This window comes from Dermochelys coriacea, chromosome 6 (genome assembly GCF_009764565.3).
Source record: "Dermochelys coriacea isolate rDerCor1 chromosome 6, rDerCor1.pri.v4, whole genome shotgun sequence".
In the NCBI taxonomy this organism is placed as follows: domain Eukaryota; kingdom Metazoa; phylum Chordata; order Testudines; family Dermochelyidae; genus Dermochelys; species Dermochelys coriacea.
Window position 1 is genome coordinate 123,694,800 of NC_050073.1, and position 19,316 is coordinate 123,714,115.

Here is a 19,316-nt window from a genome sequence, read left to right on the forward strand (position 1 = left end):
ACCTGCAGATTGCCATGCTGGCCAAACAGGAAATTGAAATTCAAAAGTTTGCGGCCCTTTTCCTGTCTACCTGGCCAGTGCATCTGAGTTGAGAGTGCTGTCCAGAGCGGTCACAATGGAGCACTCTGGGATAGCTCCCGGATGCCAGTACCATCTAATTGTGTCCACAGTACCCCAAATTCGACCCGGCAAGGCCAATTTCAGCACTAATCCCCTTGTTGGGGGTGGAATAAGGAAATCAATTTTAAGAGCCCTTTCAGTTGAAAAAAAGGGCTTCATCGTGTGGATGGGTGCAGGGTTAAATCGATTTAACTCTGCTAAATTCGACCTCAACTCCTAGTGTAGACCAGGGCTAAGAAGGTGAAACATGAAACAATAAAGTTTAGAAGCTGCTGCTTAGAAAATATACTGTATGGAGCAATCCTGCAAGTGTCTGACTTTTGTATGATTTGAAATGATGAAACAATGCTGCAGCCTTACACAAAATGGTAGGCATATTAGAAGATCTTTATGCATACAAAAATTACAACTAATAAGTTTAAAAAAACCCAAACCTTTATGGTTAAGCTGAAATAGTAAAAATAACTTAAGTTGCTATATGTTGTAATATAGGTGGCACAAGTAGCAATGCCTATAGTTAAGGTTGCATGATACTTCCCATTATATAAGACTCTATTTTCAGTTGCTTATAATTTTGCCCAACTCTAACCATTTTGCTGAAATTTTAGGCAGGAATGTTCTGTGCTGAGTGCCTCTGGCTAACTTTTTTTGCTGCAATTTTAAAAAAAAAAAGTTCAACCATTTTTTATCATCAATGAAAGTTGAAATTTCTTTTCATTTTCTTGTTTTCCCTTCACAGATCCTAATTTTGTTCGCACGTTCCTTACTACCTACCGCTCCTTTTGTAAACCACAGGAATTGCTGAGCTTGTTGATTGAAAGGTAAACAACAAACATTTCTTCTGAAGACACTGGGGTGTTTCAGTTTAGATTACTTGTTCCTTCTCTTCTGATGATTGCAGTGCAATCATAAAATCATAGAATATCAGGGTTGGAAGGGACCTCAGGAGGTCATCTAGTCCAACCCCCTGCTCTAAGCAGGACCAATCCCCAATTTTTGCCCCAGATCCCTAAATGGCTCCCTCAAGGATTGAACTCGCAACCCTGGGTTTAGCATACCAATGCTCAAACCACTGAGCTATCATTCCCCACAATGTAGTAGCATGTTTTGGTCTCATTTAACTGTCCCATATATAGGAAAACTTTATTAAAAGCCATGAATTGTCTTAAAACACTATTATTTTTTAAAAGGAAGGGAGAGGAAGAAGAGGGGAATGAAATTTTAACGACTTATTTTTTCCAAAATTTTAAATGTCATTGAAGTTAAATAGATGTTAACATAAACAATATACAAATGACTGTAGGCCACGTGAATACTAGAAAAATACAAATAAGTGAAGGCTATATTTATACTAGAAAAGTACACTGTTTAAAATCAATGTAGCTAAACTGGTGCAAATCCCTAATGTGGACACCCCTAAAATAGTAACAAGCACAAGCCTGGGGGCCTGTCTACACAGCAGCTGGGAGGATGCTTCCCAACATGGGTAGACAGATACATGCGAGCTCTGCTTGAGCCAGCATGCTAAATATAGCAGTGTGGCTGCAGCAGGACAGCTGCCTGACTGTGGTGGAGTCAGAGGGTGGAAGATGGTGGGACATTTCCCAGGGAATGCCTTACTGCTAAATGATGAACTAGCTTTTGGCTGAGCCCTCAAGGGTTGACATGTTGTTAATGTAGCCTCACGCTACAAGGCAGCAGGAATGGAGGGAAGGGACACAGCAAGCATGGCGGACAAGAGACAGAGACGCACACCCTGTGTGTGGGGGAGAGAGAGATGTGCACTGCCCCTTTAAGTAAGCTGATCTCATTTTTAAGTGGATCAGGAAGTTGAGACAGCAGCTGCTGCCCCAAGCCCTCTGTCTCCCTCTGTCCATGTCCCCAGCCTGCTCTATATGGAGAAGGGGTAAATGGGGGGAAGGGAGGGAACACCCTGACATTAGCTCCCCTGCCCCTCCTTTTCCTCCCCCCACCCCCTCACAGCAAGCAGGAGGCTCCCGGGAGCAGCTCCAAGGCAGAGGGCAGGAGCGGCACATGGCAGTGGGGGGAGGGACAGTTGAACTGCCCTCAATTGATAGCCTGCTGGGCGGCTGCTGCACAGGGAACTTACGGGAGCGGGGGGGCTGCCGGTCCACCCTGGTTGCAAGCCCCCACCAGCTAGCTGCAATGTGCTGCTCTTTCTACAAGCAGTGGACAAAGTAGGCGCCTGCCAAACAATGTTAGAAGGGAGCATTGCGCAACTTTAAACGAGCATGTTCCCTAATTGATCAGAAACGTAAGAACGAAACAACGTTTCGGGACGACTTTAAGTGAAGAGTTCCTGTATGTCTAGACTTGGACGAAAGGTGGGGTTTTTAAATTGTACGTTAGCTGGTTAAAGTATATCATAGAGGCTATTATCTTAAAATACAAGTTTCCCCTGACTCTGATACAGATTTTTTTTAAAGCCTTTTAGACTAAACTAATGCCTTTTTTTTAAAAGGCAAAACACTTTTCTAAAAAGGTTGAAAAGTTTTTTTAAAAAAATCATGAAGCTAAAAGTTACAAACCCTGTTTTTTCCTTGTGTATTAAAATTGTATTTAAATTTTAAATTACATTTCAGTGTTTTGTAGATGTCTTTGATGTCTAAGCTTTAGACCCTGATCCTGTAAATACTTAAAGCACATTTTTAAAATTAGGCATGTGCAGGGCTGGATTAAAACCATCCAGGGTTCTAGGTGTGCCATGACATGGGGCCACCGTGGCTTCACCTCAACAACTCCCCCATCTTGGAGTGCCAGAGGCACGGGGCATCGTTCTGCCAAACAGAGGCACTGGTCCTGTCCGGCCATTCCCTTCTTTCCCCTAGGAGCAACGGCAGGGGTCCCTTTTTTCATGGAGAGGCCAGGATGGTAATGGGGGCAGCCCAATTCTTAATCCAGCACAAGGAGGGTATCCACATGGGAGGCTGGGGCCTGCTGCATTTTTTTCTATCTGCCATACATAGTCCTCTGCTAGAGTGGTGATGGTGGATCTTGGCATTAACATCTGTGTAGATGTCACATCTTTCAAAGCTGTTGTTTTAAATTGTTTGCAGACATCACAGCATAGATTACGCTTGGGTTACCTTTTCAAGCTTCTTTTTGCTTGCAGCCATGTAGACTAAAAACTTGCATGATTTTCTAAAAAATGGAAAGTGGATATCTACTGCCCTCTGTTGTGTGACTCTGAGAAATGGGGCCCCAAGCACAGGTCTGTGCCTCCTTGGTACAACAGTTCCTCCACCCTCATTGTTATGCAGTGTGCTGTGCTGTGGGTTGCTTACCTCTGTCCCAGTGGTGAAGCTGTGTCTGTGAAGCGTTATTGGGATCCTTTGAAATGAAAGATGCTACATCAGTTTCACTGACAATAATATAACTGCACAGTCTTTTTGGTCTGTGTTTGTACAACACCTAGCACAGTGGGTCCTGGTCCATGACTGAGGGCTCCTCGGTGCTGGGGGGGATACAAATAAATCATAATAGTACTGGCAGCACAATGGTTGTGCTTGAAACAGCACTGCCATTATAAACACATATTTTCAGCTACAATTTTAAACTGAAACTTCATGCCTGTTCGTGCTGTGATGGCATTTTTGAAAGTTTGATCCATTTGGCTATTTTTGAAGTATGTTGCCTGTCTTCCGGGGCACAAGAATTAAAAATAAAGATGGTTTAAAAAAAAAAAAGTCATGTGCTTGTAACCGCCTCCTCCTCCCTTTGTCTTTTTGCGTTTCTAATATAAGGTTTTTTGGATCATGGGCCAATGTGTTTATAGTACGATAATGGTCCCATCCTGACCAAGGCTTCTGGGCACTACCCTGCTACCAAACAGCGATGATAAAAATTACTGTTATGAACTGTATAGCCCCATAAACATACACAGGGCTTTTAAAGCTATATAGAGGATATGATCCCTACCAAAAGGAGCTTGCAGTCTAACACAGGGTATGGAACTTCTCAGGTAACACAGTGTGCAGTGAAATCAGTAGGGTAACAATAATTTAGGAGGGATTCATGGATGAAATGGGTTTGTTCGGTTGGCAAGAAATGATCAATTAAAATGAATGATACACTTGACAAGACCAAAAGGGAATAGTGGAGAGAGGGAGGCTAAGAGATGAATTGAGATGTAGATGTGGATTGCATTTTTGTAGGACCTTGAAGATAAAGATCTTTAATTTGATGGCTAGTGTCAGGACACAAATGAAGGGTAATAAAATTATAAGCTTTGAAAAGATCATTACTGCATTCCTTAACTTTTCATCAATGCACCAAAGGTGTGGCTTTTAAAATAGTCTTGAAGTAAATCAAACCTGGAATTAGAGCAGCATATACCCACTCATGCGTTGCTTAGGAGTTTTCACTGTACTTAAACCATTTTAATTATGTTTTTAATTGATTTCATTTAAAAAGGTTTGTTCAATAACCAGCTTTGTGCTTTTGTTCATAGGTTTGAAATCCCAGAGCCTGAGCCTACTGAAGCAGATAGGTTGGCAATAGAGAAAGGAGAGCAGCCAATCAGCGCAGACCTGAAAAGATTTCGCAAGGAATATGTCCAGCCAGTACAACTCAGGTTTGGGTGCCTTTATATTTCCTGCATCAGATCCAAATTTTAGTTTAGTTTGTGTATCCTGTTTCTGACAACACAATTTACTGTGAAGAGTGGTATCAAGTGTTAAGTTGTTAGTGTGGCTAGGCTATGGACAATGATAATCCAAAAACATGTTATGATTAGTCATTTAGGATTTTGTTGGTTGTTACAATCATATATCTGTTCCATGCTGCTCACAACTGAAAATTGAACACCCTACAAAAAGCCTGTTGCTCATTGTGTTAAAATGGGTGCAGGTGAGGTATGTGCAATTAAAATTACTCCTCTTTTATATTGAATGACTGTTTTAATAGGTTATAACCACAAAGGTAGCCTAAGCTGGTAACCCTCTTTCTTTTCATTCTTCAGTTGCATTGTTTTTTTCACTCCCTGTTCCAGCCCAGTTGATGTGTTTGTACACAGGTAGCTTCTCATAGCTGCGCAGTTCTCTGCAGCACTATTGATCACCATGACTGGCCTGAGAAGAACTGGTTTCCCTCTGAAGTCTAATCTGTAGGAATGTTTACGGTAGTACTTCAGAGAGATGTTGCTGTTTCTCCATTAGTACTTCCAGTCACTCAAGTGCTGTGGAGTCAGCCAGGCTATTTAACAATAATAAATTCAATTGGGGGCTACTTTAAGGCTCTTAATTCAGCCTTTTAAGGTTAACACTTTAAAGAACTAAAGCTGCATTTAAGATTTATCCTGTTGGTGAATGCCTTGTTCATCTTGCCCTTCTGGTGGTAAGCAGCTTAGCAATGTACACCCTGATTAGGCATAGTGCTTTTAGAGTGCGGATCCCTAACTTTGTTTTCTATTAAAATAACCTTTTTACATTTGTTTTTCAAGAGTTCATGCAATTTGATTTTCTACTTTGATAAATCATTTGTAATAGAAAATGAAATAGAGTGGGAAATTTATAAGCAGTTTCTTGCTACTAACTTCTGTAAAATCATTTTTGTGACTTATTGCCTTCTTTTATGGCTTGATGAACTGTTTGGAGTCTGTCTGTCTGTCCTTTTTTATGAGCCCGGATTTCTATCTGTTCAGATAGAAATCCAGTTTTTATTGAAAGATTTTCTGGTGCTCTACCTTTCAGCAGTACTTAGTTGCCTGAATGGCTACTTTTGGCTGCTTCTTATACAAGCCACATTGGGGATATGAAATACTCTTAAGAGTGGTTTTAACAGAAAGTGATCCAAGGGCCATAGACTGCACATAAACAGCATTTAGGCTTTGTGGGGAGGAGCAGTTTAAAACAGCCATTTACTGCACACTCTTGTGGCTTATTGTTAAAATTTTGTTCTTGGGAGACATTAGAATTGTCTGTGGCTTCTAATAGCTTGAAACTGAATTGTCTACTGGGATTGAAAAGAGAAACAAGGTGGATGAGGTAATATATTTTATGGACCAACTTACTTTGGTGAAAGAGAGAAGCTTTCAAGCTTACACAGAGCTGCTCTTCACATCTGGGACCAGTATGGCTACAACAACACTGCCTAAGCTGTAATAAAGCTGTCCTTAACCTCTTTGATAAACAAATGGATTGCTCTACTCAGCAGTGAATGTCACTTTTTTCCCCATCTGTAGTTAGCGGACTAATTTAAAAAAAATATTACATTGAACTCTCCTAAGTCATCAGTCTTTGTCACCTTCAGGTTTGACTATTTCACTGTTCTGACTGGGACTTTACTTGAAGTGGTAGCTTCAGGTAGCACAGAATGCATGGCTTTTCTATTTATTGGAGTGGGCCAGCATGAGCTGATTACATCTCTGCTGTGTGTGAGGTGTGGTCTGCTTTGGGTGTAGTTCAAGGTTTTAGTTCTAATACATCCATCCCTTTATGGTGCTGAATTTGGCAGTTTTAGGGAGTGCGTGTTTTCTGCATGCAAACTGATAGCTGCTGGAATGAGTTGAGGTGTTTTGTTGACAAAGTCTACGTGAAACCCTTAAATGGAGATAAGTTGATTTTGGTGGAGGGTCCCCAGCTACGGCACCTGCTTTTTCTGGTCCTTTAGCAGCGCTTGAGTTTATTGGCTTTCAGAGAATGGTGCAAAGTGCACCTTTAATCTGGGCCACTGCAAGTTATGGTCTTATAGAGTAGTATGGAGAGAGATTTGTTTGTGTGGGTTGATATGGACAATTTTAATTTGTCATGCATCTAGATAACAAAGCAGTAGGCCCAAATAAATCAAATAAAGTTTGAGGCATCAGCTCAGGGGGGTTTTTTTGCCTGAAGGAGAGGCGAAAAAAGCAAAGTTTCTCATCCTAAGAGTTCAAAGGACAAGTGTAATCGTATTTTGGTTCTAAAGGTTAATTTGATGCTTAATGTTTAAGAAAGTAGAGAGAAGGCAGGTGAAAACTTGTATTTCCTGATCTTAAGAGAAAAAAGTGGATCTTGTATGGTTCCTTTCCTTTCATGTAAATAAAAGGGTATAAAAAATTTCTATTATTATTACAACACTGACTTGATATATCAGCTTTTAAAATGAAAAATGTAAATAGGAAAGAGAAACCATTAGAAAACCTCTGCCTTTTAAAAATGGTAAATGTTAACTAGCTTTTTCGCTTGAGAAATTTGCTAATGATCTAAGAATGTTGGATTTTACTTTATTCTTTTGTTATGCAGGACTAGTAACTGTAGTCTGGAACTGATCATTTAAATCAGCTTCTGTACCAAATGACTGGAGTGTAGCTAATGTGACAGCAATTTTTAAAAAGGGCTCCAGAGGTGACCCCGGCAATTACAGGCCGGTAAGCCTGACTTCAGTACTGGGCACACTGGTTGAAACTACAGTAAAGAACAAAATTGTCAAACATATAGATGAACATAATTTGTTGGGGAATAGTCAACATGGTTTTTGTAAAGGGAAATCATGCCTCACCAAACTACTAGAATTCTTTGAGGGGGTCAGCAAGCATGTGGACAAGGGGGATCCAGTGGATATAGTGTATTTAGATTTTCAGAAAGCCTTTGACAGGGTCCCTCACCAAAGGCTATAAAGTAAAGTAGGCAGTCATGGGATAAGGGGGAAGGTCCTCTCATGGATTGGTAACTGGTTAAAAGATGGGAAAAGAAGGGTAGGACTAAATGGTCAGTTTTCAGAATGGAGAGAGGTAAATAGTGGTGTCCCCCAGTGATCTGTACTAGATCCAGTCCTATTCAACATATTCATAAATGATCTGGAAAAGGGGGTAAACAGTGAAGTGGGAAAATTTGCAGATGATACAAAACTACTCAAAATAGTTAAGTCACAGGCAGACTGCGAAGAGCTACAAAAGGATGTTACAAAACTGGGTGACTGGGCAACAAAATGGCAGCTGAAATTCAATGTTGATAAATGCAAAGTGATGCACATTGGAAAACATAATCCCAACCAGACATATACAATGATGGGGTCTAAATTAGCTGTTACTGCTCAAGAAAAAGGTCTTGGAGTCATTGTGGATACTTCTCTGAAAACATCCACTCAATGTACAGTGGCAGTCAAAAGAAGGAACAGACTGTTGGGAAAGGGATAGATAAGAAGACAGAAAATATCATATTGTCTCTATATAAATCCATGGTATGCCCATATCTTGAATACTGTGTGCAGATGTCATTGCTCCATCTCAAAAAAGATATATTGGAATTGGAAAAGATTCAGAAAAGGTCAAAAAAAAATTATTGGGGGTATGGAGCATCTGCCATATGAGGAGAGATTAATAAGACTGGGACTTTTGAGCTTGGAAAAAAGAGGACTAAGGGAAGATATGATGGAGGTCTATAAAATCATGACTGGTGTGGAGAAAGTAAATAAGGAAGTGTTTACTCTTTCTCATGACACAAGAACTAGGGGTCATCAAATGAAATTAATAGGCAGCAGGTTTAAAACTAAAAAAAGGAAGTATTTTTTCACACAACATACAGTCAACCTGTGGAACTCCTTGCCAGAGGATGTTGTGCAGGCCAAGACTATAACAGCGTTCAAAAAAGAACTAGATAAATTCATGGAGGATAGGTTCATCAATGGCTATTGCCCAGGATGGGCAGGGATGGTGTCCCTAGCTTCTGTTTGCCAGAAGCTGGGAATGGGTGACAGGGGATGGTTCACTTGATGATTACGTGTTCTGTTTATTCCCTCTGGGGCACCTTGCATTGACCACTATCGGAAGACAGGATACTGGGCTAGATGGACCTTTGGTCTGACCCAGTATGGCCATTCTTATGGTTTACTCTTTCGGGTACACTTACATTAATCCCTCCTCTTTTTAAATAAAACTATGATTAAGGCTGCAAAGTTACATTCTCAAAATTTCAGGATTACCAAAGTTAAGGTTCCACACTCAGTTGTGAGTCCAACCTGTTGTGCATATGCATTGTGATAGTCCTTAATTACATGATTGCATACTGTAACTTCTGCAGAACCCATGCTTCATCAATTTGCAGGTTGGCTGCACTTGAGGGTTAATAAAAATTAAAAAGATTTTTTTCCTCCCTCTCCTCCCCCCTTATTTTTCAGGATATTAAATGTTTTTCGACACTGGGTAGAACATCACTTTTATGATTTTGAAAGAGATCTGGAGTTGCTCAATAGACTGGAGACATTTATTTCAAGTGTAAGAGGTACAGTAATTGTTGCAATCCATCTGTTCTTTTTACTTTCTAATACATTCTGGGGGTCTAATCCTGCTATCTCTTACACACATGAGTAACTTTACTCACATGAGCAGTTCTTTTTACTCCAGTTGAAGTCAAATCTCATGTGCATAGACATTGCAAGATTAAATCCGAAACCTAAATAATTTCAGACATTACTATGTTGTTCTATTAAAGCTTATTTAGCAGTAAATATTTAAGATTGTCATTTTCTGAAACCAGTATGGTCTCTCTAGAATTCAAAACAACTTTAGGCTTGGAAGGATTAGTTTTTTTTTATTGGTAAATATCAATTTCCTCAGACACACAAACCAATGAAAAAATATTTCCATTGATGATGATCGAAATTTACAGATAGGCTAGAAAAATGGTGCTTGAGATTATATTAGAGTTTGAATTGATAAAAATTGGAAAAAGACTTAACACCCATAATTTTGCACAGTGCTGCTAATTTAAATAAATAAAAATAAACCAGTATAATCTAATTTTTTAAATTTAATTCTGCCTCTTCCCCACTTTAAGTTCCTAGAGGAAAATCTTTCCTCAGGGAGAGGAAAAAATTTCTTCCCTGTTGGAACACTGATCCTTTCTCATTTTACTATTCTTGTCCTGAAGACCCTGCACAACAACCATTACTCTTCCAGAAGAGGAGAGCTGAACAATATAAAAACCCTTTAGCTTCAGTTAGTTACTTCCTGTAGGTCTTGTAGTTAAGGCTGCAAGTCTGCTGTAACTTTCTGGGACCTCCATGACTTCCGCAGCAGCTGGTGCAACTGGCCCAGGGGACACTTGAGCAGCTCAGGCAGCTTCTGGGCCAGCTGCACCAGCCACTGCTGAGGCAGTCTTGGGCCACTGTGGTGCCCCTCCTCCACCCCAGCAGCAGCAGGAGTTTGGATGTGGGAGGGGGCTCAGGGCTGCGGGGGTGAGGGCTCCAGTGGTGCTAACTTCAGGGGGCTCCCCAGAAGTGGCGACATGTCCCTCCCTTGACTCTTGGGCAGAGGTGTGGCCAGGCGGCTCTGTACGCTGCCTCCTCCCACAGGCATTGCCCCCATAGCTCGAGTTGGAGGCAATGCATGGAGTCCTCAGGCCGCGCCTTTGCCTAGAAGCTGAGGGACATGTCGCTGCACAGAGCCAGGTAGGGATCCTGCTAACCCTGTCAAATACACATACCCTGGCAGCAGTGCGGGGGCCCCAGGCCACGCGCCACCAATCTTCCCCCTTCCCAGAGGCACCCCCGTGGCACCCCTGGGCCACCCCCCCACTCCCCAAAACACCCAAAATTTAGTCAAGGGTATATAGTACAAGTCATGGACAGATTACGGGCCGTGAATTTTTCTTTACAGCCCATGACCTGTCCATGACTTTTACAAAAAATATCCGTGACTAAAATATAACCTTATTTATAGTTGAACACTGTGATAACATTCCCTAAAGCAGTGGTCCTCAACCTTTCCAGTCTACTGTACCCCTTTCAGGAGTCCAATTTGTCTTGTGTACCCCCAAGTTTCACTTAATTTAAAAACTACTTGCTTACAAAATCAGACATAAAAATACATAAGTGTCGCAGCATGCTAGGACTGAGAAATTGCTTACTTTCTCATTTTTACCATATAATTATAAAATAAATTGATTGAAATATAAATGTACTTACATTTCAGTATATCATGTAGCAGTATATACAAGTATATAGCAGTATAAACAAGTAATTATATGAAATTTTAGTTTGTACTAGGGCTGTCAAGCGTTTAAAAAAATTAATCGCAATTAATTGCATGATTAATTGCTGTTAAACAATAATAGGATACCATTTATTTAAATAGCTTTGGATTTTTTTACATTTTCAAACATTGATTTCACTCACAATACAGAATATAAAGTGTACAGTGCTCACTTTATATTTTTATTACAAATATTTTCATTGTAAAAAACAAAAGAAATAGTATTTTTCAATTCACCTAATACAAGCACAGTAGTGCAATCTCTTTATCATGAAAGATGAACTTACAAATGTAGAATTATGTACCCAAAAAACCTGAATTCAAAAATAAAACAATGTAAAACGTTAGCTTCTACAAGTCCACTCAGTCCTACTTCTTGTTCAGCCAATTGCTAAGACAAACAAGTTTGTTTACATTTGCAGGAGATAATGCTGACCACTTCTTGTTTACAATGTCACTGAAAGTGAGAACAGGCGTTCTCATGGCACTGTTATAGCCGGCGTTGTAAGATATTTTTGTGCCAGGTGCACTAAAGATTCATATGTCCCTTCAAACTTCAACCATCCTTCCAGGGGACATATGTCTATGCTGATGACAGGTTCTGCTCAATAACAATTCAAAGGAGTGCGGACCGACGCATGTTCATTTTCATTATCTGAGTCAGATTCCACCAGGAGCAGGTTGATTTTCTTTTTTGGTGATTCGGGTTCTGTAGTTTCCCTATCAGAGTGTTGCTCTTTGAAGACTTCTGGAAGCATGCGCCACACCTCATCCTTCTCAGTTTTTGGAAGGCACTTCAGATTCTTAAACCTTGTGTCGAGTGCTGTAGCTATCTTTAGAAATCTCACATTGGTACCTTCTTTGCATTTTGTCAAATCTGCAGTGAAAGTGTTCTTAAAATGAACAACCTGCTGGGTCATGATCTGAGACTGCTATAGCATGAAATATGTGGCAGAATGCTGGTAAATCAGAGTAGGAGACATACAATTCTCCCCTAAAGAGTTTTGTCACAAATTTAATTAATGCATTATTTTTTTTAACGAGTATCGGCATGGAGGGATGTCCTCTGGAATGGTGGCCGAAGCATGAAGGGGCATACGATTGTTTAGCATATCTGGCATGTAAAGACCTTGCAGTGCTGGCTACAAAAATGCCATGCGAATGCCTGTTCTCACTTTCTGGCGACATTGTAAATAAGAAGCGGGCAGCATTATCTCCTGTAAATGTAAACAAACTTGTTTGTCTGAGTGATGGGCTGAACAAGAAGTAGACTCTAAAGTTTTACATTGTTTTGTTTTTGAGTGCAGTTATATAACACAAAAATCTACATTTGTAAGTTGCATTTTCACGATAAAGAGATTGCACTATGGTACTTGTATCAGATGAATTGAAAAATACTATTTCTTTTGTTTGCCATTTTTACAGTGCAAATATTTGTAATAACAATATAAAGTGAGCATTGTCGTTGTCTTTGTATATTGTGTTGTAATTAAAATCAAATTATTTGAAAAGGTAGAAAAACGTCCAAAAATATTTAATAAATTTCAATAGGTATTCTGTTGTTTAACAGTTCAATTAAAACTGCCATTAATTGCTTATAATTTTTTTGAGTTAATCGGGTGAGTTAACTGCAATTAATCAACAGCCCTAGTTTGTACTGACTTTGCTAGTGCTTTTAATGTAACCTGTTGTAAAACTAGGCAAATATCTAGATGAGTTGATGTATCCCCTGGAAGACCTCTGCAAATCTCCCGGGGTATAGGTACCCATGGTTGAGAACCACTGCCCTAAAGACAAGAGCAAACTCCCTTTGCAGTCCACGTGGAGAGTAACGTTGATGTCAACTGAATCTAGATGACTTCTTGGCAATGCCTGGATGTCACTTTTAGATTACCAAATTAGCCATTCTATAGTACAATTTTGAGTTACAAATTGTTGATCCCCTAATGGGTTGATAGTCACTGTGTAAGATTTTCCTGATTAAAGAGAGACTATTTTGGCCAGTTCCTTGAAAGGATTTTGATTTGAAATCCCTGGTCTAAAGACTCACTCAGTCCCAGGATGTGTTTTATGTACTCTACATTTATTAAACAATCTTAGTGTTCAAAAGTAAACATTTATAAAAGTTTTTTTCAACTCTTTATGCTGCAGAGTTTTTAACAGGCCACTTCACCTTGAGTGGTCTCTTACAATAGGTGTTAAATACTTATGTTAAACAGTATTGTGTTTAGCTGCGAGACTGAGGGCTTGTCTCCACTTACCAGTGGATTGGCGCTGCGGCGATCGATCCGCTGGGAGTTGATTTTGCAGGTCTAGTGAAGACCCGCTAAATCGACCGCAGATCACTCTGCCATTGATTCTGTTACTCCACCGGAATGAGAAGAGTAAGGGGAGTTGACATAGCATAGTGTGGACACTATGGTAAGTAGATCTAAGCTATGTCGACTTGAGTTACGCTACTAATGTAACTCAAATTGCATAGCTTAGATCGACTTTCCTCCCTAGTGTAGATCTCCCTGAGAGTCTGTCTACACTTAACACACTGCATTGACACCTCTGTAACAGTTCAGTGAAGATACTACCTACACTGACAGGAGGGATTCTCCTATTGGCGTAGGTAATCCACCTCTCCAAGAGGCGGTAGCTATTCTCCCATCAACCTACTGCTGTCTAGATTAGGAAATTAGATCAGTTTAACTGCGTCTTTCAGGAATCTGGATTTTTCACACCCTGGTTATACCGACCTAATTTCCTAGTGTAGACCAGACCTGAGTACCTTTCCCAGACCTGAAGAAGAGCTCTGTGTAGCTCAAAAGCTTGTCTGTCACCAGCAGAAGTTGACCCAATAAAAGATTTTACCTCACCCTCATGTCTCTCTAATGAACTAACACAATATATTGTAAAGTCATCACACAACTAAAAACTGTAAACTTGAACAAGTTTAGGGCTAGACTCTCAAAATTAAACACAAAACAGGTGCACCCAAAAATGTGCACTCTTTGTGCCCATATTTGCATATGGAAATGGGTAACTGCACACCTAACTTCTTTGCATATGCAGTTTCCTGATTTGCATATACAAATGTAGCCTTTGGTGGGTGCACAAATTGTTAAAGAAAATAATTTGGCCCATGAACTTGAATTTTTTCTATCCCATTCTATAAAATTTAAACAAATTTGTTAATCTTTTCCTTAAGTAATGAATGCTAACCTTATTTCACATCATTAACAAGTTAACAAGCAGAAGTGTACATCTAACAAAATTATTTGAAAAAGCTGTTAAACTATTAATGTGAACGTTTTTAATGTTGTTTTTTTTACAGGCAAATCCATGAAGAAGTGGGTAGAATCCATTGCTAAAATTATCAAAAGAAAAAAACAATGTCAAGCAAATGGAATTAGTCATAACATTACCTTTGAGAGCCAACCTCCCCCAATTGAATGGCATATTTGCCATCTTGGACAGTTTGAGATGGACCTGATGACACTACACCCAATAGAAATTGCTCGTCAGCTAACACTTCTAGAATCTGATCTCTACAGGTAGTTACTCAAAAACTGTTTGTTCGTTCCTTAGTTAGTTAGCTTTTTGTTGGCTCCATAAGTCACACTGTTTGCACTAGTCAGAAGCATGAATTTCCTTTTCTGACAGGAGAAAACTAGGAGGATTAATATGGAAATCTAAAAGTATGTTGCTTTTATTTGTAAAAATAAAAAAAAGGGCTCGTTGCCATATGTAATCCCATTTTACGGGTTTGTAATGGGAAATGATAATGCTCTCTGCAATCACTTTTAATACCTCCCCTATATTTGGTTTCATTTGTAATTGAAATGTTGAGTTAATCAAATTGCTTTCAGCTTTAGCAAGAAAAAAATCTTTAATTTGTAGAATCAACCTGAACTATATTCTTCTCTTTTATGATATGCCAAGTAAAGTTTGCTCACCTTCTGTCCTATACCAAAGTGTTTATGCATCAACATATTAGCCTTGTATCAACAAAACCAGACTTCTACAGTTAATAATTAGGACACTAAAATGCTGCAGTGAGTAGTCAACACTAAAACATAACTGAGATATAGTATGTGAATTCTCAAAATAAAAGTTTGGGGGTATCTTATAAAAAATGCTTGTAGCATCCTAAAAATAACTTTATTCTCTAGGGGCCCTCATAAAAACTAAGGTATTTAAACTGGAATTTTTTGAAAGGTTTGCATGCTACAATGGCAGAAGGATTTCTAATAAAATATTTCTTTTTGCACATCAGGCTTTTACAGGGTTTGTTGTTCCCCATTTCAGCAACACATTACTCGCATTTACCCATTAGACAACGAGACGTTTTCTTTGTTCAGGATGCTTATTTCTTCCTTCAGAAGACAAAACTGAGTCCTTAGTAATTTTCTAATCTGAAAATACACCACTAATGTTCTTTTAACAGAGACTGGCATTTTCCAGAGTCCATTAGTGTGCATTTTGAAATACCAGTGCAATGATTATTTTGAATGACTGTTCCATAATGGATTATATTGAATAATCTGTACCAAATGTCATGTCACAAGTAGGGGGAAGAAATATGTAATAAGTCTTCTGCTGCAAACCTGGAACATATGAACATTAAGTATCAAACATTCCTTTGCCTCATACTTAACATTTTCTTTCAATAGGGCAGTGCAGCCGTCTGAACTTGTTGGGAGTGTGTGGACTAAAGAAGATAAGGAAATTAACTCCCCAAATCTATTGAAAATGATTCGGCACACTACAAATCTTACTCTTTGGTTTGAAAAGTAAGTACTGGGGATGTTCACGTACTACCATGGAATCAAGTTGAAGTTCAGGGATCGCTCAGATTTTCTTACAGTTTAAAGGAGATTCCTTTATTTTGAATTATAAAATAGTTGTTGTGTATTCCAGTAATCGCTACCATAGTTGAGCGTTGATTTTGTGCTTGGCACAGTACAGGACAAAACCAAATATCTGCAAGGCAGCCTACTCCTTTTAAGTTTTAAACTGCTTATTTCGGTGAAAACACTGATAAGCGTAGGGTAATGGTCTTCATTTTGAACTCATGTTCTTTATGGTGTCTAAACAGTATATTTCAGTGCCTAGCAATGTGAATTTTTTAATTCCAACATTTCCCAATACCATGTTTCTTGACTAGGTGCATTGTGGAAACAGAGAATTTTGAGGAGCGAGTGGCTGTGTTAAGTAGGATAATTGAAATCCTGCAAGTTTTTCAAGAGTTGAATAATTTCAATGGTGTGTTGGAGATAGTCAGTGCAATGAATTCTGTGTCGGTGTACAGACTAGATCATACATTTGAGGTAAGTCTTCTCAGTGACTTTTGCATCCTTCTTAAGAGACTAACCAGAATCAAGAAAAACAAATCCTATACCATTTTTTTGAATAAACACTGTTATTTTACAGTTACTTACTTTATAAGTATAATGTGAAATACTTGTGAGGAATGTTATCAAAAGTAACATATTAAGGGTCCTGGGTGCCACAGGGGATTTGTAATGGCATCTGGAGTCTTTCACCTGTACCTTGCCAGCTCAAATCCAGCACAGTAATGATTGAATATCATAACTAAGGCTAAGATTTTGTCACGGATATTTTAGTAAAAGTCACGGACAGGTCACGGGCAAAAATTCACGGAAGCCATGGCCTGTCCCTAACTTTTACTAAAAATATCCTAGACAAAATGGGGATCGGCAGATCCCCATACTACTTCAAGAGGGGCAGCCTCAGGGACTAGGAGCTGTCTGTAGCAGCTGGTTTCTGCGGGGTACCACCTGCAGCTCCAGGCATCCCCCACTCCCTGCTTGGGCTGGGAACTCGGAGTTCCCCGCCACCCACGGAGACCAGGAGCTGCCACAGCAGCAGGAAGCTCGGGGGGTCCCTGGCAGCCCGGAGCTCAGGAGTTCCCCCGCTGCCTCCTGCTGAGCTCAGGGTTCCCCACAGTGCCATCCCTGGCAGCAGGGAGCTGGAGGGATCCCCCACTGCCCTGGGTGGCAGAGAGCTTGGGGGTTTCCTCCACCACTGCCCTTGGTGGCAAGGAGCTGGGGGGTTTCCCCAGCCACTTCCTGCTGGGAGCTCGGGGTTCCTCCGGAGCGCCACCCCAGTGGCAGGGAGTTGGGGGTTTGTGGCCGCCTCCTGCCATGAGCTGGGGGGTTCCCCCGCTGTCCCGGGAGGCAGGGAGCTGGGGGGTTCCCCTGATGCCCCCAGCAGAAGGCAGCTCAGGGGTTTCCCCCGCCACCTCCTACTAGGAGCTTGGGAACTATGGCCAATGGGAGCTGTGGGAGGCAGCGCCTATAAACAGAGGCAGTGTGTGCTTGCAGAGCCACCTGGCTGCGCCTCTTCCAGGAGCAGCAGGGACAGGGAGCCCCTTGCAGGGAGCCACCAGAGATGAGCGCCCCCTCTCCAACCAGCACCACAAGCCCCCTCACCTGCCCAAACCCCCAGACCCAAACTCCCACGCCCCTGCCCTGCACTCCACCACCCCACCCCACCCTGCACTTCAAAGCTCTCCCTCTGAATGAACCGGCATTTTTTATTTACTGACTCCCCCTGTTTCCCTGGCATATCGGTTAAAAAATTTTACTGTACCTTGAATGCTGTCTGGGAGCTGCAAAATTCCAGCTAGGGGGCAGGGAAGAGAAACTGTCAGAGGTGTGGGTGTCTCCTTTCTTCTTTTGCTGACCAAGGATGATCCATGCATAGGTTTGAACATTTACAGAGAGTTTAATGCTCAGGAAAGAATTTAAGCACATACTTAAGAACATTGCTATCAAGGAATGCAGTTTTTAAGCTTTGCTTTCCCAAATGGAGATGCTTTCCTGTATTTTGGTCAGAGTAAGTGTTCAAGAATCGGAGGCCAGTTTTAGCAGATTCTGGAGAAAAGTTTAAACATTGGGGAACATTGGTGGGTTTAGGAGGAAAAAGTGTAAATGGTTACTTTTTCACTGAAAATGAGTGTTCAGTAAACTAATAAATTCCACTGAAGTAAACTATTGAAGTTCAGAAGACAGTTTTGCACAGTAAGGATGGAGTTTGTGTTGTATGTAGAAAAATATTTTTACTAGTATCAGTGCTAGATGCTGATAACTAAATTTAGTTTGTTTAGATTTGAAATAAGTCATACTTAAAACAGTTGGGATTATTTTTGTAAATTGATGGAAGTGAAGTGAAAATAATAGTCTGTATTTACAGTAGTTTGACACTTCCACGTGATGTATCTTAGGGCTATGTATACACTACAGAGTTTATGCTGGAATAGTCCCCCTGGTACAGAAGCAGCATATGCTGACAGAATTTTTTTTTTTTTAATTTTATTTTTGTCGGTAGACAACATTAGCTATGTTGGCGGAAGCCCCCTTTTGTCAGCATAGCTGCATCTACACTGGGAGTTTCATTGGCAAGTTTTAAGCCATAGAGTCAGGGATAGTTGATGTAGTACATTGGAAACCATTTAAAAACACACTTAAATTCAAATATTGTGAGAAACAAGATTTTGTTAATTTATAGGTAGATAATACAAGTATGAAGGTACCATGTTTTCACTAACCAAACCATGCAAAAGACACATTGTTGCTTTGTTTCCTCTTCAATAAATTAGGCATTACAGGAGAGAAAAAAGAAAGTTTTGGATGAAGCAGTAGAACTAAGTCAAGATCACTTTAAGAAATACCTAGCTAAACTTAAGTCAATCAACCCACCCTGCGTGCCTTTCTTTGGTAAGTTATACTACGGGGTTGGAGATAAGGTTTTTTATGTTGGCTTTCTTTTAACGTTAAAATGAGCAGCAAATTAAGATGCTGCAAATGCATTGAGTTTTTTTTAAGGTATTACATTCTGTACTCTGAAGAATTGCTTTTGTGCTGTGCGTAACTTTTGATATATTAGATTTTTAACATTAGTGTTTGTGAATAGTTAAATTCAGGAACCTCGGGTACACAGTGTTTGCATTTTGTGTAAATACTAAATGTTTTTTGTTCTCTTGGTACACTGTAAAATTCTTGCGTTTTCAAGAACAATTTTGTAGAGGCTGTGATTACTGCTTTTTTTTTGCTAGTTATTTGCCTAAGAAGCTTTAATATTCCTTTGCAATATATTTTCTATAAACTTGGTTTTCATGGATATAGCCTGTTGTATGCAGACTCAAGTTCCAATGAAAATAAAATAGGGTTTCTCTTAAACTTTAATTTTATCTCACATTCTTGACACTTCCTTT

General features: G+C 40.0%; 1 protein-coding gene across 6 annotated transcripts in view; it reads left to right on the forward strand.

The window, feature by feature from the left end:
- Positions 1 to 19,316, forward strand: part of SOS2 (SOS Ras/Rho guanine nucleotide exchange factor 2) — a 118,331-nt gene that overhangs the window by 85,886 nt on the left and 13,129 nt on the right. For all 6 annotated transcript variants that reach the window (XM_038405257.2, XM_043515642.1, XM_043515644.1 and 3 more), the window contains 7 exons: positions 860 to 941; positions 4,592 to 4,714; positions 9,235 to 9,338; positions 14,412 to 14,631; positions 15,751 to 15,870; positions 16,245 to 16,407; positions 18,702 to 18,819. In XM_038405257.2, coding sequence (XP_038261185.1) covers positions 860 to 941; positions 4,592 to 4,714; positions 9,235 to 9,338; positions 14,412 to 14,631; positions 15,751 to 15,870; positions 16,245 to 16,407; positions 18,702 to 18,819 — 930 coding nt within the window. The remainder of the gene's footprint in view (positions 1 to 859; positions 942 to 4,591; positions 4,715 to 9,234; positions 9,339 to 14,411; positions 14,632 to 15,750; positions 15,871 to 16,244; positions 16,408 to 18,701; positions 18,820 to 19,316) is intronic.